This window comes from Ailuropoda melanoleuca, chromosome 2 (assembly GCF_002007445.2).
Source record: "Ailuropoda melanoleuca isolate Jingjing chromosome 2, ASM200744v2, whole genome shotgun sequence".
NCBI classification, from domain to species: Eukaryota; Metazoa; Chordata; class Mammalia; order Carnivora; family Ursidae; genus Ailuropoda; species Ailuropoda melanoleuca.
In genome coordinates this window covers 146,682,166-146,708,911 of record NC_048219.1, presented here as the reverse complement: position 1 = coordinate 146,708,911, position 26,746 = coordinate 146,682,166, and the positions used below count along the sequence as shown (strand labels likewise).

At 35.7% G+C, this 26,746-nt stretch overlaps 1 protein-coding gene across 4 annotated transcripts in view; it reads left to right on the top strand.

The window, feature by feature from the left end:
• The window catches only part of CCDC141 (coiled-coil domain containing 141), a 191,148-nt gene that overhangs the window by 34,024 nt on the left and 130,378 nt on the right, over nt 1–26,746 (top strand). For all 4 annotated transcript variants that reach the window (XR_004623510.1, XM_019799234.2, XM_011224427.3 and 1 more), the window contains exons 3-5: nt 16,378–16,569; nt 20,149–20,257; nt 23,556–23,809. Coding sequence is in view for 3 of the 4 variants with exons in the window: in XM_019799234.2 (XP_019654793.2) it covers nt 16,378–16,569; nt 20,149–20,257; nt 23,556–23,809 (555 nt within the window). In the remaining variant the exon portion in view is untranslated. The remainder of the gene's footprint in view (nt 1–16,377; nt 16,570–20,148; nt 20,258–23,555; nt 23,810–26,746) is intronic.

The following is a 26,746-nucleotide window of genomic DNA, read 5'->3' as shown; positions in this document are numbered from 1 at the left end:
AAATTTGGGGAGAATTCTGGCCAAGGAATTGATCGAAGGGAGACAGAGAAGGAGGTCATGGGCCATTCTTTCAGGTGCAAGCCCCTCAAGGGTGTGTTGGAGCTGCCTGAGTGGAAGGCTGCAGTAATGGTGGTACTGAGTGGTTGACAACTATGCCAATAGCTACTGTGCCTGCCTTGTGGCCGATAGAGATATGTCTTCACAGGGATTACACAGAAGAGGGACATGCAGTGCTGCCTCATGTGAAGGGTAGAAATATACAAAGTACCTCAAAGAGGTAGTTTATATTAAGAAACACACACAGTATTGAAGCAGGGGTAGGGATAGTAAGCACACATCCCACACCTCTTACGTTATGATTTGTTACCTCTGGTAACAAAGGCTGTTAGAATACAATGTGTTGTTCATTGCAATATGACTTTTGTTATTTTTCCATAGATAAATCACATATGAATCTCTAAATACATCCCACTTTGGATTAACTTACTTTTGTTCTATTCTTGGCTTGAACAGAGCACCCTAAAATCTTCTCTGAATTTTGGTAAGTTTGGTAACTTCAAAAATTTCAAGAAATCAAAGGAAATTTTGTGGCTCTTAAGACTAAATTTTATACTCTTCTTTACTTCAGAGGTATCTTAGATTACGTGATAGAGAGGACAATGTATGGTGTTAAGAAAACTTCAGAAAATCAATATTCAGATCTCATCTGTAAAATAGAAATTTCAGTTGGCATCTTCATCCTGACTCTGAAATGTATTAATTAATAAAGGAAATGCTTGGCAGTAAAATTAAAATTAGATTGATGGTAAACTCAAATATTTATTGATTCAAAGACTTATATTTAAATACGGTTCACCTATTTGTAAATGGTTATTATTTTTAAAAATTGGTCATTAATATGAATGATGAGTTTTGAAACCAATTTGATAGGACAATTATTAGCATTAGAAGAGATGGCAGAATATGACTATAAACATTGATTTAGAATACATTTGATATCAGAATTGGCAATGTGATTGTAATAAAAACAGAACATGTTTGCTTTCACATATGTTTACTTTGTTTTAGTGAGGGATATCCCAGAGATGCATAAAAAGGAGTATGTTGATGTCTTCCTAGTCACCAATACAGTTCTCTGCTCAAGGGAACTGCAAATCCCAGACTACAACATTTTATTCTTACTTAAACATGGATTTCAGAAACTAATGGAGTTAATTTGTTGAGGTACTTGGATTTACTATGAAACCCAAAATGCTAAGACTTGAACTTCATGTAACATAGACTTTTGTCAAGTTTCCTACATTTCTACATTCATTTTAAGTAGTGAATGTTTGTATTATCCATCTCATATGTGATACAGCATGTGTGATACAATGAATTGTTTACATACATAAAAGGAAGTATTCCACCATAAGGAATTACTATAAAATTTAAGGACAAAATGAGTGATTGAGAATTTTTCTGAAAAAACAATTCTTTATAAAATATATTCTAACATATTTGTTTCTTTGAGGTGCATTACTGTTATTTGGACTCAGATGAAAATATTTTATGTTTTGAACTTTTATCAATCCTGAAATTGTTTTTTTTTTTTTTAAAGATTTTATTTATTTATTCTACAGAGATAGAGACATCCAGCGAGAGAGGGAACANACAGAGATAGAGACAGCCAGCGAGAGAGGGAACACAAGCAGGGGGAGTGGGAGAGGAAGAAGCAGGCTCATAGCGGAAGAGCCTGATGTGGGGCTCGATCCCATAACGCCAGGATCACACCCTGAGCTGAAGGCAGACGCTTAACCACTGTGCCACCCAGGCGCCCCAATCCTGAAATTGTTATTGCAGTCTATAGTGATTGGCATGTCACATAACCACTTCAAATCAGAAATAGCTTTTTGTTTCCTATTTGGAATATGGGGTCACTTTTTATTACTACTAGGATCTCAATATGTTCTTTATCCAGTGGTTTTAATACATAAAAACAATCCCAGTAAGAAGGTACACATAAACATAATTAAAGTAATAGCTAACACTTATTGACTGCTTAGTGTATAGCAGGCACTCTGCTAAGAGTTTCCATGGATTATTTCCTTTAATCTTCACAAAACCTTATAATGTAGCTATTACTATTGTTCCCATTTTATAATAGGCTGAGACTTGAGAAAAAGTAACTTGTAAAATGTGCAGAGCTACTATACATAGTCAGAATGTAGGCCACAGATTCTGTGTCTGAATCACTGTTATACTGTATGCCATACATCACAAAGGAAACATTATTATTGTTTTGTAATGTAGCCATTTGAGGAAAATTCATCTCCATCACTGGAAAAACACCTCCATGTACATGTTGGTGTTAAAATATCGTCTTCATACTGGAAAGACTAGGCATAACGTCAAAATTTTTTTCACGAGCAAATTTTGTTTCCTTTTTGTGAGAAGAAAAATTTTAAATTTCACCAAGAAATGTTAAAATACACAGACAAAAAATATCAGTGTAATTCAATCCAGAAACAAGCACTAAGCAAAAAAGATTTTTATACCATTTTCCAGATTGGTTTACAGCATAAATCAAATTATCTGAGTAATTGCTCAACTGTTCACTCATGTTTCTTGACAACCTATACTTCATAGCTATTGTGATTCCACAAGAAGCATATCAAGTACTCTGTGTGTTTGTGAGATGTATCATTTTGATGTGTTTGTGATGCTTCACCTCATCCATTCAACTGTCCTTCCTGGTTTCAATCTTCTTGCATCAAACTCTGGCATGACTGGACTCTTCCTGGCTCTGTTAACCTCCTGTTTCTGCCTCTGTTTCATGAGGCTTCCTGATTTACAGGTGTTTTGTAATCCAGCATATTCTTCTTACTTTATACCTCCTTCTCCAACCTTTTCTGTTCAACCCTGTGGTTTTTGTCAGCCGAAGTGTCTTCCCTCTTCTTGTCTTCCACGAAGAGTGCAGCCACAAGGCTGAAAAGGTGGAAGTGGTTTTTTGTCAGTGGGAATGTATTGATTACACAGTTCTTCAGCATAGAACATCTCTGGGGCTCCTTGATCTCTTTGCTGTTGTACATGGGAACAGTTAGGCACCCACAGTCCCTACTCATTCCCTGCTTCCTCTGTCACATGGTTTGTCAAACTGTGCCCCCCAGATACCTGGTTGTTTGGCAACATAGTCTCAGAGATCCATGAATGTCTAGAATAATTTCAATTTTTTAAAAAGATTTTATTTATTTCCTTGAGAGAGAGAAAGAGAGAGTGAGCGAGAGAGCACAAGCAGGGGTAATGGTATAGGGAGAGGGAGAGGGAGAGGGAGAAGACTCTCCACTGAGCTGTTTTTTAGATTCTGCATCTAAGTGAAATCATATGGTATTTGTCTTTCTCTGTCTGACTTATTTCACTTAGCATAATACCCTCTAAGTCCATCCTTGTTGTTGTGAACGGCAGGATTTCATTCTTTTTTATGGCTGAGTAATATTCCACTGTGTATAGATACCACATCTTTATCCATTCATCTACTGGTGGACACTTAGGTTGCTTCCGTATCTTGGCCATTGTAAATAATTTGCAGTAAACATAGGAGTGCATATATCTTTTCAAATTAATGTTTTCATTTTTATCAGGTAAATACCAAGAAGTAGAATTACTAGATTATATGGTATTTCTGTTTTTATTTCCTTGAGGAACCTACATACTGTTTTCCATAGTGGCTGCACCAATTTACATTCCCACCAGCAGTGTGTGAGAATTCCCTTTCCTCTGCATTCTCACCAACACATTTCTTGTCTTCTTGATACTAGCCATTCTGACTGGTGTGAGGAGATATCTTATTGCAGTGTTGATTTGCATTGCTCTGATGAATGATGATATTGAGCATATTTTCATGACCATCTGTATGTCTTCTTTAAAAAAATGTCTATTCAGGTCCTCTGACTATTTTTTCATTGGATTATTTGTATTTTTGGTGTTGAGTTGTATGAATTCTTTATGTATATTTTGGTTATTAGCCCCTTATCAGATATATCATTTGTAAATATTCTCTCCCACTCAGTAGGTTGCCTTTTCTTTTTTTTTTTTTTTAAGATTTTATTTATTTACTTGACAGAGATAGAGACAGCCAGTGAGAGAGGGAACACAAGCAGGGAGAGTGGGAGAGGAAGAAGCAGGCTCACAGCACAGGAGCCTGATGTGGGGCTCGATCCCATAACGCCGGGATCACACCCTGAGCCGAAGGCAGACGCTTAACCGCGGTGCCACCCAGGCGCCCCAGTAGGTTGCCTTTTCATTCAGTTTTAGATGTTNGAGCCTGATGTGGGGCTCGATCCCATAACGCCGGGATCACACCCTGAGCCAAAGGCAGACGCTTAACCGCGGTGCCACCCAGGCGCCCCAGTAGGTTGCCTTTTCATTCAGTTTTAGATGTATTGAGTTTGAGGTAGTTGTTGGATATTTGGGTGAAGATTTTCAGTAGAGTTTAAAAATCAGGAGAAATAGGGGCACCTGGATGGCTCAGTCGTTAAGCATCTGCCTTCAGCTCAGGGCATGATCCCAGGGTCCTGGGATCAAGCCCTGCGTCGGGCTCCTCCACTGGGAGCCTGCTTCTTCCTCTCACACTCCCCCTGCTTATGTTCCCTCTCTCGCTGGCTGTCTCTCTCTCTCTGTCAAATAAATAGATAAAATCTTAAAAAAAATAAAAAATAAAAATCAGGAGAAATAAATTATATAAACAGTGGTTGTTGTTATAAGAGCTTATGCATTCATTTGCAAAGAGATATTGAACAATGATTCTTACTCTTTCTCTTCCACCTTCCACCCATGGATTATATGGAGACACAATCTAATCAATACTTGTGGTTCATTGTGATAGTCCATGCAAACCTTGGGATCACTTGCCCTTCTGTCCACAGGACCAAATCTAAAGTTCTGGAAGAAGTTAAGTAGTTTGAAAAAGTCACACAAATGATTTTGATATAATCTCCCCAGCTCAGTCCTGATCTCTACTTGCTCAGTGAGAAGAAAAGTAAAGACCAAGGTCTCCTGAAACACCTAGACATTTAAAATTAGGCAGAGAAAGTGGACTTATAAGAGAGAAACAAAGCACAGAAGGAAAATCTGAGTGCAGTAGTAGCCAGTGGAAGAAAAAAAATTTTAAGGAGCATGTAGCAGTATTAATCACAAAAAAGTAAATGAGGATTATTGGCATTGACAAATGTAAAGTGACCGTGGAACTATACAAGAATATTTCAGTAAATTAGCAGGGATGGAAGCCATTCAGAGGTGAGTTGAGAAGTCAGTGGGTATTAAGAAAAAGCTGAAGTATCAAAGAAAAGAAAACAAAACAAGTATAGCTGGATGTCCTGTCCCCAATCTTTCCTATCTGCTACCACAGTTTGTATGACTTGATTCAGAGATGCTTGCTGAATGGGTAAGAGCATGGATGAGTGAATACATTCTTGAATAACTTCAAGTTCCAGGAGGTATTATCTTCTCTGAACTTTAAGAATCATTGAGAGTATTATTGTATTGTTGTTGAACAAGTGACAGTTTGGTTTTAGCTTTAATGGAGAATAAAAAGCACTCTTTCTATTCAAGTGAAATACTTTCTATAGTGCCGTATTGACCGAGGATGTTATAAGTACTTTGGATAATATGTGAATATTTAAACTATCAAGCACTATATAAACATTATTTATATTGCAATATTATTACTGCATTGATAAATAGAACATGTTAAAATGAATTTTCTCCCCTTTTAGGTGTGTTTTCAGACACTAATTTATTTTTTTATCTCACAGTTTTTGATAGTATTCAATGTGGAAGAGCTGTTTCTGTCTTTAGACAGGAAGTCCATCTATAGGCAGTAGCAACCTAGAGAGGCAGTTGAAGAGATGGGGTGAAGGTGGGAGCAGCACGAGCTGACATCAGGTGTTCAGAATTATATCCTCAGGGTTGCCTGGGTTTCACTTACACAGTACATAAATCCCATGACATTTTTACAGGAACTCTTCATGTCTGAATAAGAAGTGAGAGATGGAGAAGACCTGCAGGGTGTTGTCAGGGGTCTTCCCACTGTTGGAAAGCGGGGGGATGTGGCATTCTAGGGAATAAGGGGACAAATTAATTTTGGTCTGGTCTAAGAACATCTTTAAAATAACTATGGAAGGGTTTGCTCCAAAAATAACAGAGAACTGCTGCTCTGGAATGGGTGCCGTGTGACAGTTTTGCTAGAGGCACTTCCTAAACTTGATGTCAGACAGCAGCAACTGGCCTCTAAACTCTCCTCTAACAGCCTGTGAAATAAGGTGAAATGACTTTTTTTAAAAAATATTTATTTATTGCCTGGCTAGCTCAGTCGGTAGAGCATGAGACATTTATTTATTTATTTATTTATTTATTTATTTATTTATTTATTTATTTGAGAAAGAGAGAATATGAAAGAGAAAGCACGAGCAGAGAGGGAGAGGGAGAAGCAGATTCCCCAATGAGCAAGGAGTCCAACGTGGGTCTGGATCCCAGGACCCTGAGATCATGATCTGAGCTGAAGGCAGATGTTTAACCAACTGAGACACCCAGGAGCCTTGACTAGAAGGAATAAGGTGAAATGATTTTCAAGAGAAAGTGAAAGAAACCTCTTTGATCTCTCCCACACATTCTTTTTCTTTTTTTTTTTTTAAGATTTTATTTATTTATTTGACAGAGAGAGACAGCCAGCGAGAGAGGGAACACCGGGGGAGTGGGAGAGGACGAAGCAGGCTCCTAGTGGAGGAGCCTGATGTGGGGCTCGATCCCAGAACGCTGGGATCACGCCCTGAGCCGAAGGCAGATGCTTAACGACTGCGCCACCCAGGCGCCTCCTCTCCCACACGTTCTATCTCAAAGATTCATTGGGCCCACACTATGTGCAGGGCATTCATTGTTTCTTAGTAGGGTTTCTATTTGGTGGCACAGTATTTCATCAAACCACTCCCCACCACACAAACACATTCGGACAACTAAAAATGCTTCGACATGTTTCCAGACACTCCTTTGGGGCATTCTGGTTGAGAACCAATGATAGGGGCTAGAGTTTTAAATATGAGTGAGACCACACATAGGTCTTTTGTGTCTCCTTTACAGACCTGAAGTCATTACGATTAGTATACACAGTTCATTAGCCCTCTCCATCAGCACATTACGTGGATTTATGTTTCAGGCTACCTAACTGATGCACTGCTTTTCTTGAGGAGAAGAGAGATGAAAGTGGTGGTCTCCATAGGGGATTGGCAACCCACATGAAAAACAGATCAGTATTTCCTGAGTGCCGGCAGCATATGCGATAGTACCAGATTCGTAAGGGAAGCCTGGCTAATAGGGTGTCATGCTCATGGGCAACCATGGAAATTTGGAGAATGCTGAAAAAATCACATGGCTTTCCTAAGACCTTCAAGGCTGAAGAAGACAGAGACCTAAACATCAAACACCTGGATGGTGGATCTTTGGCTTTAGATTCAGAGCATGATCCATTTCAGGAATCTCACAGAAATATACTTCAACTGATCATTATCTTGAGATCTTGAACTGGCTGAGAAATATCCCTGTTCCATAAATCCTGCCTATTTCACTATTTGGGTCCCTCTCTCTCCTCCAGTATTTGGGATGGTGTTTTGATAGGCCCTGGGGAGCATTGAACTGTACCTGGCCTCTGATCCCAGTACCCCACGAGTGATCTAAATTCCAGAGAATTTGGAACAGATAGTTTTCTGCCAGTCCTCAAAGCAGACTGTCTACAGGGTTTTTTTGGAGAAAATCCCAAGTGCGACTTGTACCAAATTAAACCCAGAGGGTTCTGTAAGAATGTTCTGGCCTTGGTATTGCAGTGAATAGAACATTTTTGTGGTTCACACTGAAGGTCATGGGAGAGTCCAAAGGAAATATTGGAAGCCAGAATTGCAGTCCTTCAAACTGTCCCCAAAACCTCTGTATCACTGATTTATGAAATATTGCTTCACTGGGAAAAGAACAGTATTAAGAGGAAGTATTGTATATGTAATTAATAAGGCTAAAAAACACCTCTAAAGATGACCCTATTAGATATAGAAATAACCAACTTTCAGATTTATCTTATCACATTTCTATCAAACCTGAGAAATATCACTGAAAGTTTGTGTTCACTTGCTTTGCTCTAGAATGAATTCATTGCCCATTTCTTATTCTCCCCTAAATCTCTGCCTTGGAATGATCAGGTTTTCCTACTTTCAGTTCTTAATACAGTCTGTCATCCAACGAGGTATTTTAGAATTTAAAATTCCTAATATAATCTCTTTCTTCTCCTTACATACTCGAGTTAACACCCATTGTAAGTAGAAAGTAAGGCCAAGTCATTCCCTTTTAATGACAAAAAATATAAAATGAAAAAAAACATGCACAATACAAAACTAACCAGCTCTCAAGATAATCTAAAACTTGTCACATAAGAAGAAAATGCCCAGATACTGTGCTTTCCAATAGCTAGATAAGAATGTATACACATTTCATCTAATTCTTCTGGCAATTTAGACAAGCATTTGTCCGCTTAGCCTAAACACCAAGGAGATCAGAGCTGGCACATATTCAGTGCATGTCTCTGAAGAGGTCACTGACACATGCAACCCAGTTTGTCTGAGACTTTGAATTAACTATGACATTATCAGGCTCTGGTCTAGATTTTTCCTTTTTTTTGCATTATGAATTCTGTTTTCCTTCTTTATTAAGCATGAGAGAAACTTGGATGTATAATACAAGATTTTACCTTTGCGAATGTATCTGGCAGTGCTAGGGTACAAACAGTCTCCCAGCAGCAGTGGCTCAGAGTAATGGATTTTATTTCTTACTCATATTACATCTTGCCTTCATGGTAATTACAGTTCAGTTTTGCATGTCTTCTTTATTTTAGGATCCAAGGTGAAGGACCATTCCCTTCTATGAAAAGAGATATGGTAGAGTCACTCATTCGTTCTTAAAAGTTGTGCTCAAGAGTGGCACACAAAACTCCTGTTCACATTCGTTAGTTTAAGTAAATCACATGAACAAGTCTGATGTTAGGAGGCATGAGAATATAATCCTCTTACAGGAGGAAGTAGCAAGTAACTGGGAACAATAATACAAGTAAAGTGTATAATGTGTTTTGGGGTATAATTTAAAAGTGCAAGGAAGAGTACTGTTCTAGAATTCTAACTGGAGATAACTCAGGTCCCTTGTTTCCAGTAAAACAATGACATAGCTTTTTTGGTTTGTTTTTTTCAGAATAGTTCTATTTTATATAATTGCAAAAATGAGCATCACGTTTTCCCCAATGATAAAAATAACATTCTCATAAAAAAATTAAAGATGGCATAAATAAGAAAGTAAAATTCAGTAGAAAACATCTAAGTAAATACCTAGCAAAACGAAGATATATATTCATATAAAAACTTATGCATAAATATTAATAATAGGTCTATACATTGTAGCTTAAAATTGGAAACATCCAAATGTCAACAGGTAACTAGATAAATTATTGTATATTCGTTCAGTGGAATACTACTCCATAATGAAAAGAATACATGCAAGAGCATGAATGAATCAATGAATCTCAAAAACTTTATGCTGATTGAAAGAAGCCAGATAGGAAAGATTACATGTGGTGTGATATCATTTATGTGAAACTCCAGAAAAGGAAAATCTAATCCTAGGTGACAGAAAGTGTATCAGTGGCATCCTGGGACAGGGTTGATTGGGAAGGGCTATAAGCAAACTTTCTGGAGTAATAGAATTATTATGGTGATGGTTACTTAGACGTATACATTTGCCAAAGTTCTTTGAGAAGTAGATGAGATGATACATTTTATTACATGGAAACTATGACTTCAATAAAGTTAATTTTTGAATTATTGACAAGTCTCAGATTCTTGGTTATCTTGTAATCAGGTTATTTATTGGACTTTAAAATTAGTTACATAATTATTTAGTTGATTTTCTTGGGTGTGCTAGATAAACAATCATATTGCACATTTTTTAACTTAATCATGTGGACTGATGATTCTAAAGCAATGTTTAATAAGCAGAAATGGATTCTTTTTTTTTAAGATTTTATTTATTTATTTAACAGAGAGAGACAGCGAGAGAGGGAACACAAGCAAGGGGAATGTGAGAGGGAGAAGCAGGCTTCCCACCGAGCAGGGAGCCTGATGTGGGGCTCGATCCCAGGACCCTGGGATCACGACCTGAGCCAAAGGTAGACGCTTAACAGCTGAGCCACCCAGGTGCCCCCAGAAATGGATTCTTGACAGTACTCTTGACTGATTCAAATTTTTACCAGTGAGGAAGATACTTGATCTTGGAATCAAATAACTGTTCTTTTTAATTAAGGAAATATTCTTTTTCATCTCCCAAGTTGAATTTTGATTAGAAATGAATGCTCTATTTTCCCCAAGACTTTTTCAGTGCAGGTTTTCTCATTTTTATTAAAGTATTATATTACTAATTGAATTTACAAATATTGAGCCAACCTTGCTCTTTTGCACTAACCCCAACTTGGTCATGGTGTATTCTTTTTTTTTTTAAGTCCATTTTATTGAGGCATAATTTATGTACAGTAAGTTTCACTCTTTTTTAAGTGCATGGCTTGTTGAGTTTTAACAAATGCATACAATTATGTTTATTATACTTTAATATACTGTGGAACTTAATCTGCTTATATTTTATTTAGAATAATATCATGAGTATATTTTTTAGAATAATATAATCACAATATAAGCTTATATTTTATTTATAATAATATAATCGCAAGTACCATTTGTTAAAGAAATTGTTTTTATCTCATATGATTTTTGGTACTATCTTGTTAAGTTTTGACATCAGAATCACACTAGCATTTTAAAATGAATGAGAATATTTCTTTTTTATGTCCAAAGAAGCTTAAGCAGCATAGAATGTCTGTCTCTTTTTTTTTTTTTTTAAGATTTTTTATTTATTTATTTGACAGAGAGAGATGGCGAGAGAGGCAACACAAGCAGGGGGAATGGGAGAGGGAGAAACAGGCTTCCTGCTGAGCGGGAAGCCTGATGCGGGGCTTCATCCCAGAATGCTGGGATCATGACCAGAGCAGAAGGCAGACGCCTGACGACTAAGCCACCCAGGCGCCCGTCTGTCTCTGTTTCTTGAAAGTAGCTGGGATTTGGCTTAAAATAAAGCAAGACAAAAAAAAAAAATGAAAAGAAAAAAAAAAAGAAAAGAAAAGAAAAAAGAAAGAAAAGAAAAGAAAAAAAAAGCACAAAAACTCTCTGGGACTGGTACCTGTTGGGGACCTACTTTCTTGAGAAATTATTCAATTTATTCTATGGTGATGGTGGTAATGATAGTGATGATGAGGGCAACAGTGGTAAGAGTTTCTTAGGACAATTTTCTTAACATATTTTTTTAAGGAAACTTTCCATTTTATCCCAGCTTGACATTTATTAACAAAAATATTTCTTTTATACCTAAAAATAAATCCAAAACTTACTATATGCATTTATATCCCTTAATCTTAATATTCTATAATTTTGTTATTTGTATGTCATTTTGTTCCTTTTTAAATCTATTAGTTTTTAAATTTTTTTCTTATTGAGGTGAAATTCATAGAATATAAAATTAATCATTTTGGAGTGTACAATTCAGTGCCATTTATTACATTCACAATGCTGTGCAACCACCACCTCTATCTAGTTCTGAAATATTTCCGTCACACTAAAATGAAACCCCATACCCATTAAGCAGTGATTTCTTATTCTCCCCTCCCAAGTCTCTCCACCATCTATCTGTCAACATGTTTTCTAGCAACTGCACTATTTTGCATTCCCACAAGGAATGTATAAGGATTCTAATTTCTCCACACATTTGCTGACACTTACCATTTTCTTTTTGTTAAAAACATCTGTAGTCATCCTAGTGGGTGTGAAATGTCATCTTCTTGTGGTTTTGGTTTGCATTTTCATAATGATTAATGATGTTGAGGTATTTTTCATTAATTGTTAAGTTGGAAGAGTTCTTTATATATTCTGCATACTTGACCCTTTTAGAGAAATGATTTTCATATATTTTCTTCCATTCTATAAGTTTTCTTTCCACTTCTTTGATAATGCCCTTGATACTCAAAAGTTCTTAGTTTTGCAGCAGTGCAATTTCTCCATTTTTTGTTGTTGTTGCTTATGCTTCCAAGGTCATATCTAAGAAAGCATTGCTAAATTCAAGATGATAAAGATTTACCCCTATTTTCTTCTCAGAATTTTATAGTTTTAGCTCTTACATTTAAAACTTTGATCCATTTTGAGTTAATTTTTTATATGGTGTAAATTAAGGTCCAATTTCATTCTTACAATTATGGATATCCAGTAGTTTCAGTACTATTTGTTAAAGAAACTGTTTTTACCTCATCGAATAGTCTTGGTACCATTGTTGAAAATCAGTTGGCCATAGATGTATGGGTGTATTTCTAAATTCTCAATTCTAGTCCATTGATCTATCTATATGTACATTCTTATGACAGTACAACATGGTTTTGATTACTGTCACTTTGTAGTTAAGTTTTGAAATCTGAAAGTGTAAAATTCTTCAACTTTGTTCTCCTTTTTCAAGATTGTTTGGCTATTGGGATCTCCTTATAATTCCATATGAATTTGAGGATTAGTTTTTTGATTTCTGCAAAAAAAATAAAAAAGCTGTTGGATTTTTGATAGTGATTACATTGAATCTATAGTTAGCTTTGAGTAGTATTGCCATTTTAATAACATTAAATCTTCTAATCCATGAACATGGGATGTCTTTTCATTTATTTAGGTCTTCTTTAATATATTTTTAGTGATGATTTTGTTTTTGTTTTCTGTATACAAGTCTTTCACCTCCGTGGTTAATTAAACTTACTCCTAGGTATTTTATTCTTTTGGATGATATTATAATGGAATTGTTTTCTTAACTTCCTTTTTAGATTGTTTATTTCTGGTGTATAAAAGAAACACAACTTACTTTTGTGTATTAATTTTGTGCACTGCATCCCTGCTGAATTAATTAGCTCTAGTATAACTTCTTTAAATTTTAGTAGAATTCACCAGTGAAACCACTGGGCCTAGTGCCTTCCTGTTTAGAAGGTTACTAATTATTGATTCAATTTATTTATTTATCTATTTATCCTTGTGTAAGTTTTGGTAGAATATGTCTTTCAAGGACCTTGTCTATTTCATCTAGGTTATCAAATTTGTAATATTCCTTTATTATCCTTTTAATGTTTATAGGTCCAGTAGTTATGACCCCTCTTTCATTTCTGTTGTTAGTAATTTGTTTCTTCTCTCTTTTTTCTTGTTTAACATGGCTAGAAGTTTAACAATTGTATAGGTTTTAGAACCAGCTTTTGATTTCATTGATTTTTCTCTATTGATTTCATGATTTTTGTTCTAATTTTTATTACTTCTTTTATCCTGCTTATTTTATATTTAATTTACTCTTTTTCCTCTAGTTTTCTAGGCAGAAGTTCAGAGTATTGATTTTATATCTTTTCATGTATTCAATGCTATAAATTTTCTTGTTGGCACTGCTTTTGCTGCAAATTTTGAGAAGTTGTATTTTACTTTCTTATAATTAGGAATATTTTTAAAATTTTTCTTGAGACTTTTTATTTGACCCAGGTGTTATTTAAAAGTGTGTTGTTTAACCTACTCATGCTTTGGAATTTTTCAACTTTCTTTCTGTTATTGATTTCTACCTCAATTCCATTAGGTATGAAAGCATACTTTGATTTCTATTCTTTTAAACTTGTTCAGATGTTTTATGGCCCAGAATATGGGTCTATCTTTGTGAATAGACAATCTAATGCATCATCTTGGTGAATGTTCCATGTGAGCTTGAGAAGACTGTATGTTCAGCTATTGTTGGGCATAGTAGTCTGTACATGTTAATTATATCCAGCTGATTGATAGGTTTATTCAATTAAACTATATCCTTAATAATTTTCTGTGTGCTTGGTATGTCAATTACTGACAGAGGTATTGAAGGCTCCAACAATAATGGTAGAATTGTCTATTTGTCCTTACAGTTCTATCAGTTTTCGCCTGGCATATTTTGATACTCTGTTGTTAGGCACAAATACATTTAACACTGTTACATCCTCTTGGAGATCAATCCTTTTATCATTATGGAATGCCCATCTTAATCTCTCATAATATTCCTTGCTCTGAAATCTGCTCTTCTGAAATTAATATAGCTACTCTAATTTTCTTTAGATTAATATTTGCATGGTATATCTTTCTCCATCCATTTACTTTTAATCTCTCTATACCTGTATATTGAAAGTGGGTTTCTTGCAGATGACATATAGTCTCGTTTTTGCTTCCACTCTGATATTTTTGCTGTTTCAGCAAGCAAAAATATCTCAAAATTTTCTTACCATTTTTAAGTTGTTTTTTTGGTGTCAGTTTTCACTTGGTTGCTATAAACCTTTTTCTTTTTAAGCTTTTATTTATTTATTTTAGAGAGGGGTGGGGGGGAGGGAGGAGAGAATGAGAAACACCCAGCAGACTCCACACTGAGCACAGAGCCCAATGAGGGGCTCAATCTCACAATCCTAAAATCAGACCTGAGCTGAAACCAAGAGTTGGATGCTTAACTGTGGTACCAGTCACCCCAGTTGCTTTAACCTCTGACTACTTTCCAGAGTTCTGATAATGTTGATTAAGACAGTTTTGCTTGCTTTTTCAATGTTTTTGTAAAGGGATAAAATGTTGGAGCCATCTACTCTGCTATTTTTATGTGTATCTGTCAGATATTTTTATGTTTCATTTGGCTTTCTAATAAACCAACTTCTTTTTAATTAATTCTTATATTTTTTCTGATTTATTAATTTATTATTTTGAACTTAATAACTCTTAATTCTTATTTTATTTTATTGTTCTTTTTCTATAATTTAGGCTTGAATGTTTAATTAATGAATTTTTTTCTTTAAAAACAAAGTTGTTCAATACTATGAATTTTATATGAGCCTAAAGTTAGCTAGATATCTTAGGTTATTAAACACAATAGCCTTATTATTTATTTTTCTCAAAACAGCCTGCAATAGTAGTTTTTATTCTCCAATTGATCTAAGAATTATTCTTTAAAGTGTTATCTTAGAATTTCTAAGAGATATGTTTTATTACCTGGACTACTTGTTTTTTATTTCTACCTATTGCATTGTGACTAGATATATCTACTTTAAATATTTTGATGCCATAAGTATATGTGACTATATATATCTACTTTAAATATTTTGAAGCCATAAGTATAAAGATTCATGAGTACCATATATCTACTATAGATTGCATCATTTATCAAAATAAAATGCCGTCTTAGATCCCAGTGTTTTTTTGTTTACATTTCTATTTTGTCTGCCATTAATGTTGTTAGTCTTTCTTTTATTTTGTCTTTGCCTGGTATATGCATCCTTTTATTTTCAAAAGTTATGTCTTTAGGGATGTCTCTAGTAAACATAAATTAGTTGATTTTTTTAAAGCTTAACCTGATAATATTTGCCTTTTAATTGAGAAAACTAATGCATCCACTTTTTTGGTGTTAACTGGTATTTAATCATATTACTATCATTATGTTTTATTTTTTTTTGTTTGTATCCTGATTTGTATGCTCTTTATGTCTTTTGTTTTCTTTTGTATTATCACATTTTAGTCTCCTTTTCTACTGATATTTTAGAATTTATTCGTATTATTTTTAGTCTATTGTGTTTTTAAAGTTTTTCCCATTATTTGGTGCCAACTTTAAGAATGAAACAGAATCTGTGAGATCCTCCTCCTATTTCTAAATGAAATAATTATGTAAGCATATGGTCTTCTTTATCTTCCATATTTTGTTCAATCTGTATTACCAGTTATAGATATTCTAATTTTTACATTATCAATATTCTCTTTTAAGAACTTATTTTTGGCATTTACATTAAACTTCACAAGCATATTAACAGTAATAATTATTTAGAATAAAGTGAGTTTTACGAGGTTCATTTTACATAATTTTTTTTCTTTATCACTCTCTTCTGGATGTGTTCCAATTAGTTTCCCTTTTTTTTGAAATGTGAGATCAATGCAATATTCTGGACCTCTGGGAATGTAAATATGTACCTTTGATAAATCTCTACAGTGTTTGAACAATGTTTAAATGTGAATACCTTTCGCCCCGCCATGCTTTCTAGCTTATCACAATTTCCATTGCTCCCTTCTCTCTACTTGATCCAACTGTCTGCGTTGTAGTTTTCGTTTATAAATTCTTTCTAAACCTTCTTAGACCACATGCAATTTAAAATACCCAAATGTTTAAAATATGATTCCAGGTTCTTGCATTGAATGACACTCTTTTCTTTCCTGCACTTAGGCTTTGGAAGATCAGGTATGGGAACTCTTGCAGGAAGCAGACAAGACAGCTGAAGAGAACAAGGATCAGAGTCAGGTCTATGATGCCATGGCCGACACATTAGGTGAAGCATGGGCAACCCTGGTCTCCATGCTTGAAAGAAGAAGGGAGCTTCTCAGGTTGACCTCTGAATTTTTTGAAAATGCCTTGGAGGTTTGTGTTTAAAAAAACTACTTTCACATCAGAGCACATAGCACTCCTGAAAATGTTTTATTTCCACAAATAGATATTGCAATCAGTTAAAAATGGCAAGATGGCCAAGTTATATACAGTACATTTAATTTTTGATTGCCCAAACATAAAATTGTTAATATTTTAAATGTAGCCCTTCAAAAAAAACCTAAGGGTGTGCCTGGGTGGCTCAGTCGGTTAAGGGTCTATCTTAGGCTCAGGCCCTGATTCTGGGATCCTGGGATAGCATCCAGCATCTTGAGCTCCCTTCTCAGTGGAGAGTTTGCTTCTCCCTCTGCCTCCCCCACCCCCCGTTTGTGCTTTCTCTCTCTCAAATAAATAAATAAAATATTTTTTAAAAACCTTAAGTACAGCTAATTAAAATTCAGTAAAACATTAAGTAAAAATAGAAGCTCTTATCCATAAGTCACTCTGATTTATTACCTTCTTTAGAAGATGGTAATATAGTTACTAAATCAAACAATTTTCCCTGATTTTATGATTATTAGGAAATATTGGTCTAAAGTATTCTTGTTGACTTAAAGATGGAGGATAGAATTTCTTCTGCTATTGGTGAAAAGGAAATTGCAGAATATTCCATAGAATATTTGTCATGTAAGTGTAGCATTTTATAAAATACTTTCCTAAGGCATATAGTTGGATTCATAGTTTGAACTCATTAAAAGTTTAAGGAAAGAAAAGTCCTGGACCTCAGAAGGTCATTTCCTCCTGTGACTTTTCTTGAATTCTGAGATGTTTTCACAGTTCCCAATTTCAAAATGCGAGACTCAAAGAACATTATCAAAAGAGCTGTTGTATTTGGTGTAAGACAGTTATTGGAAATTTCACTTTTAACTTCTCTGTCAAGTGGCAGTACATTCATTTTGATGTGAGAGCACTGCTTCATTATGATAAAGCCCTAGCTTTGAAAAATATGACATTTCCAAACTCAAAATTTAGGTCTTAAATCCAAAATAATGAAAGAAGAAAGATTAGTAATAGAACAAAAAAATTGGGGCAGACAATCTCATGCATCATGAACTCGTTTAAAAGTAAAAAGAAGGAGCAAAAACCTTATTGTAACTTTTAAGTTCTGTTTTCCACAGTTTGAATACAGAAGTCTAACTACAATTCATTTTACAGATCATCTTGGGGAAAAGCTTCATGCATAGTTTTCTTTACTGAACAGAAACCAGGTGAAATGCACCTATGGGGTCAAATTGTAGATACATCTGATTCATTCCGTCTTAGTAAATGGGGTATAGATGTCAACTGCCCTTGAAATTCAACTCATATGAGCACAGAAAATTATCTTTCTTCAAACATTAGGCCCAATATTTGTTTCTCACAGGTAGTAACATAAATGCCCACTAATTTTCTCTCTGATGAGAAATTATTTCCAGATATTGCATGAAGTAAAAAGAAATACTAAGTCAACTCATAATTCAGCCCACCACTCTGATTTTTAGTGAAAAGATATTGTTTCTTATATTATCTTGCTTCCAGTTTTGTGGGTCACTTAGTACTAAGCTGAAGGCAAACTTCTTTCCTGCCCCTTGTGTTGCCCAACTATTTTCATCACTGATTAATAATAATAAAAAAGATGAGAATAGGGTCTTTGCAAAGTGTCCCACTGTTGCCACTTCTGTGCCACACAACATGCAAAAAGAAAAGTGGACAATAGAAAATATCCATAGGTAAAAGTTAACAGAACTTTAGGGAAAACTTTTCTGATTAAAGCATTATTTGCATATTTATTTATTTTAATTTCAAATAACAGTTGAAATGTAGTTATAAGTTATACAGTGACTCCAAAACTTTTTGTAATGTTCTATAGAGAAAAACCAAACTACCTCCTAGGGTTGGTTTTGCTTGTTTGTTTGTTTTGAAACTTCTCTTTGAAGAAGACCCTTAAAATAAGCTATTAAAAATGGAATGAATTAGAGATGCAAATGATGTGTGGATAGGATCCCCTTATTGAAATATGATACATGCAGTTCCATAAAAATATGAAATGACTTATTATTGCAGGGTTGATAGTTCTGTAAGGACTGTTTCAGACTCACAGACTTAACCATCTGATAGGTTATTCTCTTATTAGACACCAGCTGCAATTTAGAAACTCTGTCCCTAAGTGACAGTGGCTGATATCCACCAGATTGTTCTAACAGGATGGTGGAGGCCCACTCCATATTTCTAAAGAGGACATGCTCATTAGTCTCTTTCTCATCATTCCATGCCATTTATAACTGGATTTGATGTGGCCATTGTAATAGTCAAAATATAGTAGATCTTGTTAATTGAATAGTTATATAAAAATATTAAAAATCACCAAATTCATAGATGATAGTTTGGAGAAAACTTGAAAAAAAAGATAAGCATGTGATAAGCTTTTGTCTTTCTCACTGATACTTTACCTTTGTGAGTTTACCCAATACCTGATACAAAGGTAAACATATTGATTACATTTTTGAATCTGCGTGCCAAAACAAACCAGCTTTCGTCTAGCTAGACTGCTACTATGTTTACAATCATGGATGTACTGTACTGATAGAACCAAATATGTTTTACCCTCTTCTAAAATTATTCCCCTGAGAATTTTACCATCACTTCAAATACCTCCCCTTCATATTTCCTTCAAGGATAAGCAGAGAGATAGGTCATATTCCTCACCTTTTAAGATGCAAAATTGCTCCTTTTTTTTTTTTTGGAAACAGAGGAAATTTTTTTCATTTTTCTTTCTTGCTATATCTAATCACATTTTTATTTATATAAAGAATGCGTAAAATCATTGATGAAAATGCAAACAAAATTACAAATTATAGATTTAAAAGGTAAAAGTTCACCCCCCCCATCCTTAATCTTATTCCTTCTCATAAAGGAGTGTGTATCTCTTCAGATCACTTTCTTATTTTGTATAAGAAATGGAATTAGGGACGTTTTTACTTCTTAGGCGTTTTGTTAAGATCAAGTGTAGAAAGGGGATTAGACTTGTTTTATTTTGAAAGTTACATTTTTTTGGTTCTAGGTCTAGTCACAGAGGAAAACATTAATTGTATTTCAACCTTCCCTCTAAGTGGGTTCTTTAATTATATTTCCTTATAATTACATACGTTACTGGTTAACCAAACTTTTATTGTTTGTTTGTTTATTTTTAGCAAACTTTCTGGTTATTTTTTGACAAACTGCTTTATATGTTGGAAGTGGCTGCTTTGTTACATAGACACAACAATTTTAGTTGAAGATTTCAACAGATACTTATCAGTGAACAAGTTAAATTATTTCCACATATATGACATGTATCCATGTATGAAAGGAATACAAAGGAAGGAGAAGAAAGTTCTTTGGCACTTTGTAAATTGACTATATGTAAATACACAACCTCATACAAACACCCTAAGACCACACACACTCACACAAACACACACATCATCATATAAACACACAAACACATACACAGTCAGCTCGGTCATGAATTCGTGAAAATCATCTACAAATCACCCTAAATGGCACGTTGATTTTTATTTTTTCAAATGTCTTTCCCTTGTATTTGTGTTGTAGTTTGCTATTAAAATAGACCAAGCTGAAGATTTCCTCCAGAACACCCAGGAGTTTGAGAGTGCGGAGTCCTTACAATCACTTCTCCAGCTTCATGAGCATCACACCAAAGGCAAGAAATATGTTTATTCTTCACTTAAGCTTTTAGAGGTTTTATAACATGTTCATGTGAGAATGCTCATGTGTGACAATGTATTTTAAATTGATCTGTTCATACCTCAAATTGTTCCAAGAAAGTTTAAATAAAGCTTTATTTCTGGTCATTTGCTCCAGAAAAGACATAGTTGTAAATGATTCTAAGGGGATGTTAGAGGATGTTATTCAATCTGCTAGGTTTTAGCTCCTGAGGTCAGGGGCCATTCCCACCTTGTTCTTCCTTGTATCCGCAGCATCTAGCTCAGTGTTGGCACATGGGGGATCCTCAGGAAATATTTTTTCATTGAATAAATGGTTGAATTCAGTGAATGTTCCTTCTCGGGGTCGGGAAATGAAGATCAGCCTTTAAATAACAGCTCTGGATAAGGAAAATTGTCTTCCACTATTACAGTTACTAAAAGAGAGGGGGCGGTAGAGGACTTTTTCCCTCAGGAAGCCTAGTTTGGTTGGGGCATGTATACATGTATTGGCAGGTTACCTGTGGGTCCCTGTTACACCGCCCAGCATACTATGTAGTAACGATTCATTTCCATATTTGTCTCTATCACCAGATCGTGAAACTCTGGAGGGTGGGGATTAGTCCATATCTGAATCTCCACGATGTAAAGTAGCATCCAACCTGAAGTATGCTTTCTGAGTGTTATTTGCATTTAATTCCAATCTAAGACACAATACGATGATATAAACTGGAGCAATAAGAAGGCACTACAGGGACATTAAGGAGGAAAAAATTGATTCTAAGTCCTGAAGGATCACAATTGAACCCTCCAGTTTTCCAATGTCTTTTCGAAATGAACGTAATACCTAAGAAGCTTCCTCTCAGGAACAATCATATTGTTACTTATTTGTTCTTAAATGTTCTTAAATATATGTTTTAAATGTGGCTGAGATATAGGTTCATTGGAGTCCATTATACTATTTTATCTACTTTTGCGTGTATCTGAAAGTGCCCATTGAATGAGCTTAGGAAACACAATCCCACTAAGGAACATTTGGAATATTTAAAAGTGTTTTAGGAAGAAATATCACCCATGATCTCAATGCCAAGACTGTGACTTTGATACTTTTTAGATATTACTTTTTTGGAAAGATTGCTTAGCAAGTTACAAATTCACTTAAGTTATGTACATCCCTCATTCACCCATCTTGAATTTGTAATTTATACTTAGGTATGGCACTGTATAGGTATTAGTATGAAATCTACTTTAATATAAACTTTCTTAGATATAATGACAGTCAAAACAAATAATAAAAAATTATTGAATATCTACTTGCCTCACATCACAAAGTGTTATGTCAGAAAGTAGGGTTTTATGTATGCAAAAATATTATCTTTAAAATATACCATAGAGGTTTTGTATTTCTTGAAGTTCATGATATTCTATCTAGACAGTTTACCCTTGAGGAAAAATACATCACTTTGTAGATCAACTGATGGAATAAATTGTTAGGAAAGCATAAACAATAAAAAAGTTAAGATATAAGAAACCAACAGAGGAAGAACCAAAGGACTGACAGAGGAAACTGAGGGAAAAATTTGTCCACTTTAATATCATGGTAACAGTAACAGATTGATTTTAGCCTGGGTACAGATTACAAGTAGTTTTGGCCAGAGACTCTGTTCCTAGGGGTACTATGGTAGTAGTTATATTATTCTGGTGGATGTGAAACAGAGAACCCGATAAAGATGACAAATGGGAATTTTAGCTAATTATATGTATTCTGTAGGAATCTGAACAGGTTGGCCTGTTCCATGGTGAGTCCGCCACGTCTAGCACTTAGAGCTATGCTTCCCTCTCTGACTTGAAAAATCTAATGTGTAAGAACTAGTTATGGAAAGGAAGAAAATAAATACTATGTGGAAACCCTGCCACTTGCCCTCATTTCCTCCGTGTGTGTGTGTGTGTGTGTGTGTGTGTGTGTGTGTAACTTTTCACAACATCATAACAAAGTTTTCAATGCAGAGGAAATATGTATGCATATATATGGAGAATCAGTCATACTGATTATCGCATAGGCTATACAAATAAAACTCTTCATTTGCTACACAAGACCCCCTATAATCTGTCTTCACTTCATTCTCTTTCCCTTCTACATAAGAACTTGCTCTAGACAGGTAGGGTTTTTTGTTTTTTTTCCCTGCCTCTGCCTCTCCCATCTTGTTCATGTTTGTTTCCATTTCTTTGAGAGATTTATTCAAATGTTCTCCCTGCCTTTTCTTACTCTGTTTGAATGATCTCATCCTCTTTTTGGTTCAAGTTGTTTTTGCTGTTCGTTGCTTTGCATTGTTAACTCCCAAACTGTCCAGTGCACATAATCACACCTTCCTCACTCTGAGCAGATAATAGCATCTCATACTTTATTGGACAGATCCAGGTCATGTGACATAAACTACTTCAAATTCTTTCCTTTTCATGTCAAACTCTCTCTTCATAGTATCTTCACTTACCTCATTCTCTCTTCCATCTCTCCAAAAAAAAGTGTCAAGTTAAAAGAGACAACTGGCCCAACTACTACAGCCTTGTTATTGCTGTGCAGTTAACTGCTGAATGTTAGAATGCTAACGTGGAGTGCCATGGGAGACTGGAAAGAACACTGAGCTTCTAATCAGAACCCGTGGTTTTTACCACTCCTTAGTCCAATTCTAGTTGTGTGATGCTTGGTAGGGTACTTAGTCTCTGGGTGTTCTTCATAGTTCTCCCTGTCCTAAAAATAAAAGATGGTATATCCAACCCTGCTGATACTCTCTTCTTTTTTTTCTCCCCTCTAACAGCAAATGTCTCAAAGATTGCCCTGTCTTGTTGACTTGACTTCATGACTATGTCCCCACTTCTCAACCTGGTAACTTGGCTTCTGTTTCCATCACTTTCCCATCACAAAATCTCATGCTTTCTCGACATCTTTTTACATCTCTAGAGAACCGCTGATCTCCAACACTCCAGCTTTCTCAATTCTTCCCCCCTCTTAATACATTTGATCTCATTCAAGCATTGTACAAAAGTTGTACTGAATTACACTGTCACTGAACTGCAACATCCTATCTTTTGGCAGTTAATGCTACAGTAATTTTTAGGTCATGTTATCTGATCAGTTGTATCACAGACATTTTCTATTTACACGTTTGGATTCCTTACAGCACAATTTATTGTTAACATAAAGGTTATATACATTTTAAATTATACCAAGAGTTTGAATATTACTATAGAAAAGCTTGCTCATATCACTATTCTTTTTTCTTTTTAATTTTCTTCTAGAACTCTTAGAACGATCTCTGGCCCTTTTAAACAAAAGTCAACAGCTCACTGACTTCATAGAAAAATTCAAGTGTGATGGACCTAATGTGAATCCGGAGTTGATTCAGGGAGCTCACAACAGCTGTCTGAAGATTGACAGCCTTCTTGAGCTTCTACAAGATAGGAGGCGGCAACTCGACAAGGACCTGAAGCAACAGCGACAAGAATTGGGTCAGGTTCTGCAGATATGTCAGTGGGACCAGCAAGAAAATCAGGTAACCCAAAGGGGAGTTGATGATGTTCTGACCTCAGCTAATGAAGTTTGATTGTTATGTGGACTAGCTTGTTTCCTGGGATAGTTCCTCGGTTGTTATGGTCAAATTCTTTGGTCTTTGGTCCAAACTAACATGTTGTTTTCCGCATAAGTTAAATGGAAAAGCAAAGATTTTTATTTTCTCTCATCATAATACTGCTTTTATAAATGGGAGAATACCTGTGGGTAGTTTTGAAAATGACTGTGTTCTATTGGATTCTCTTTCTCACCTCCTTCAAGGTTACTACTTTTAGACGCATTTCTTTGAAATTCTGAAATATAAATCGTACCTTTCTTGAAAGTTAGAGAGGCATGATGGTGCTGAACTGTAGTACATTGCTGCTATTGCCAGCGAAAGGTCTGTCAGCCCAATCAGTGTTCTTAGAAGAATGTATATAACCTTTATGTTAATAATAAATTGTACTGTAAGGAATCTAAATGTGTAAATAGGAAGGAAGAAATATGACCTTGGCCTGTGGCTGGATGCTTAATGGTTAGAGGACTTTGGGGCAAGAGGTTCGTGAGTTTGTAGGGTTGTCAGAGCTCATTACCCCAACTGCAGGCAGGGCTTTTGTCAGTTGTCAGTATGCTTGCTATGCACTCCTTTTGCTCCAATTACTTAAGGGTAAGCATGGATAGAACTCTCTTTGCAAACCCTCAACTCAAATAGGTGGGATATTTGTTGCAATATTTCTAACTGTCCCAGTCCCATGCTGAATCTGTACAGAGTAAGTAGAGGGGCTTTTCAGGGAGAAATAGGTGGAAGAGGTCTCCTGGTTTGGATGCATGCAGAAGGAGTCTCTTCACATGTTTTCTATTACTGCTCTAATTCAGATGGGAGAGAGACCTATAGCTGAGAGCATATATAAGGCCAGGAAACACTGGTTCTTATTTCAAGCTGGAAAAATGAAGACTTCAATGATGATCAAGCCTTCAACTAATACTTATCAAGTACCTACCATGTGCCAGGTGCTATTATAAGTGCTGGGAATCACAGCACACAAGACAAAGTCCTTTTCCTCCAGGAATTTCCTTTCTAATGCAGCTTCTCAACCTTAGCACTATTGACAGTTGGTGCTAGATAATTTTGGGGGCCTGTCCTTTGCACTCTGGAATGTTGAGCAGCATCCCTGGCTTCTATCCACTAGATGCCTGCAGAATGTCCTCCAGTTATGATAACCAGAAACATCTCCAGACATTGCCAAATGTCCCTGGGGGGCAAAATTGCCCCCGGTTGAGAACCACTGTTCTAATGTGATGAGAAAGACATACCATAAACAAATGAACAATGATAAGTGCTATAAAGAAAATCAAATAGTGCAATGAATTTGTCTTGTGTTGGTCTACTTTTAATCAGAGAAGACCTCTCTGAGGAGATGTCATAGAGCCTAGACCCAGATGCAGAGGCCTCCAGTAATACATTCTGCTTGAATTTTATTGCCTGCTCCTCAAGTCACCACACACTCTCCAACCCACCTCCACTCTCAGCCCTTTTTGCCCGGACTACTGCCAGCTGCTGTCTTGCTTCTGCTGCGCTTTGCTTGCTGACCCTCAGCCATTCCCCAATTTAGCTCTTTGCCCACCCTACCTTTACATGCTCCTTACCCAGAATACTATTATCCAGTGCAACATTCTTTTACTGAGGATTCTGACATAACAAGGAAAATTAGGACAAGAATCTTAGGACAAGAATCAAGATTGTTCATCAGACAACCGTTTCCAAAGTTCCCTGTCTTCCCTATCATAAGTGAGTTCTTTATACCACTCTCTTTCTCTCTCCCTGTCCCTCTCTTCTCTTCCCTAATCCTGACCTGACCCCATGTTCTCAGAGCTGCTGTGCACTTCAGGAAACCTTCCTCTTATCTCTTTGCATTGAATTCATAACCCCAAACCCCTACCTCTAGGGCTTTCAAGTTTCAAAATGAACATTTTATCCCAGTCACATACTTATGAGAAATCCAGGTACCTTGTCATCCCTGGAAATCAGAAAGATGTCTTGGTAATAACTAAAGTAAGGTATTGCAGAAGGACTCAATGAGTCCTCTAACTTATGGGGTCTCATCTTTTTTAGGAGGAGTGAGTGTTTTTATTGAGGAGGTGCTTTTTTAAAGTAGACTTTATCCTTTAGAGCAGGTTTAGATTCACAGTAAAACTGAGTGGAAAATACAGAGCACTCTCTCTTCCCACACATACGCAATCTCTTCCACTATCACTATCCTGCACCAGAGTGGTATGTTTGTAACAATCAGTGACCTAGACTGATACATCATTATCATCCCAAATCCACACTATGTATTAGGGTCCACTCTTGGTATAATATATTCTATGGGTTTTGTCAAATGTATAATGACATATATCCACCATTGTAGCATACAGAATAATTTCACTTCCCTAAGAATCCTATGTGTTTTGCCTATTCATCCCTCCTTCGCCCTAATCCCTGGCAATCACAGATCTTTTTACTGTCTCCATAGTTTTGCCTTTTCCAGAATGTCATATAGTTGGAATCAGTATGTATGATTTTCTGATTGGCTGCTTTCACTTAGTAATAGGCATTTAAGATTCTGCCATGTCTTTTCATGGCTTGATAGCTCATTTCTTTTTTAGTGCTGAATAACATCCCATTGTCTAGATTGGCCACAGTTTATTTATCCATTCTCCTAGTGAAGGAGACCTTGATTGCTTCCAAGTTTTGGTGATGATGAATAAAGCTGCTACAAGGATCCGTGTACAAATCTTTGTGTAGACATAAGTGTTAATTTATTTGGATAAAAACCAAGGAATACACTGCTGGCTCATATATAGTAAGAGTATGTTTATAAGAAACTGCCAAACTGTCTTCCAAACTGGCTGTACCATTTTGCATTCCCCCCAGCAATGAAAATTCCTGTTGCTCCAC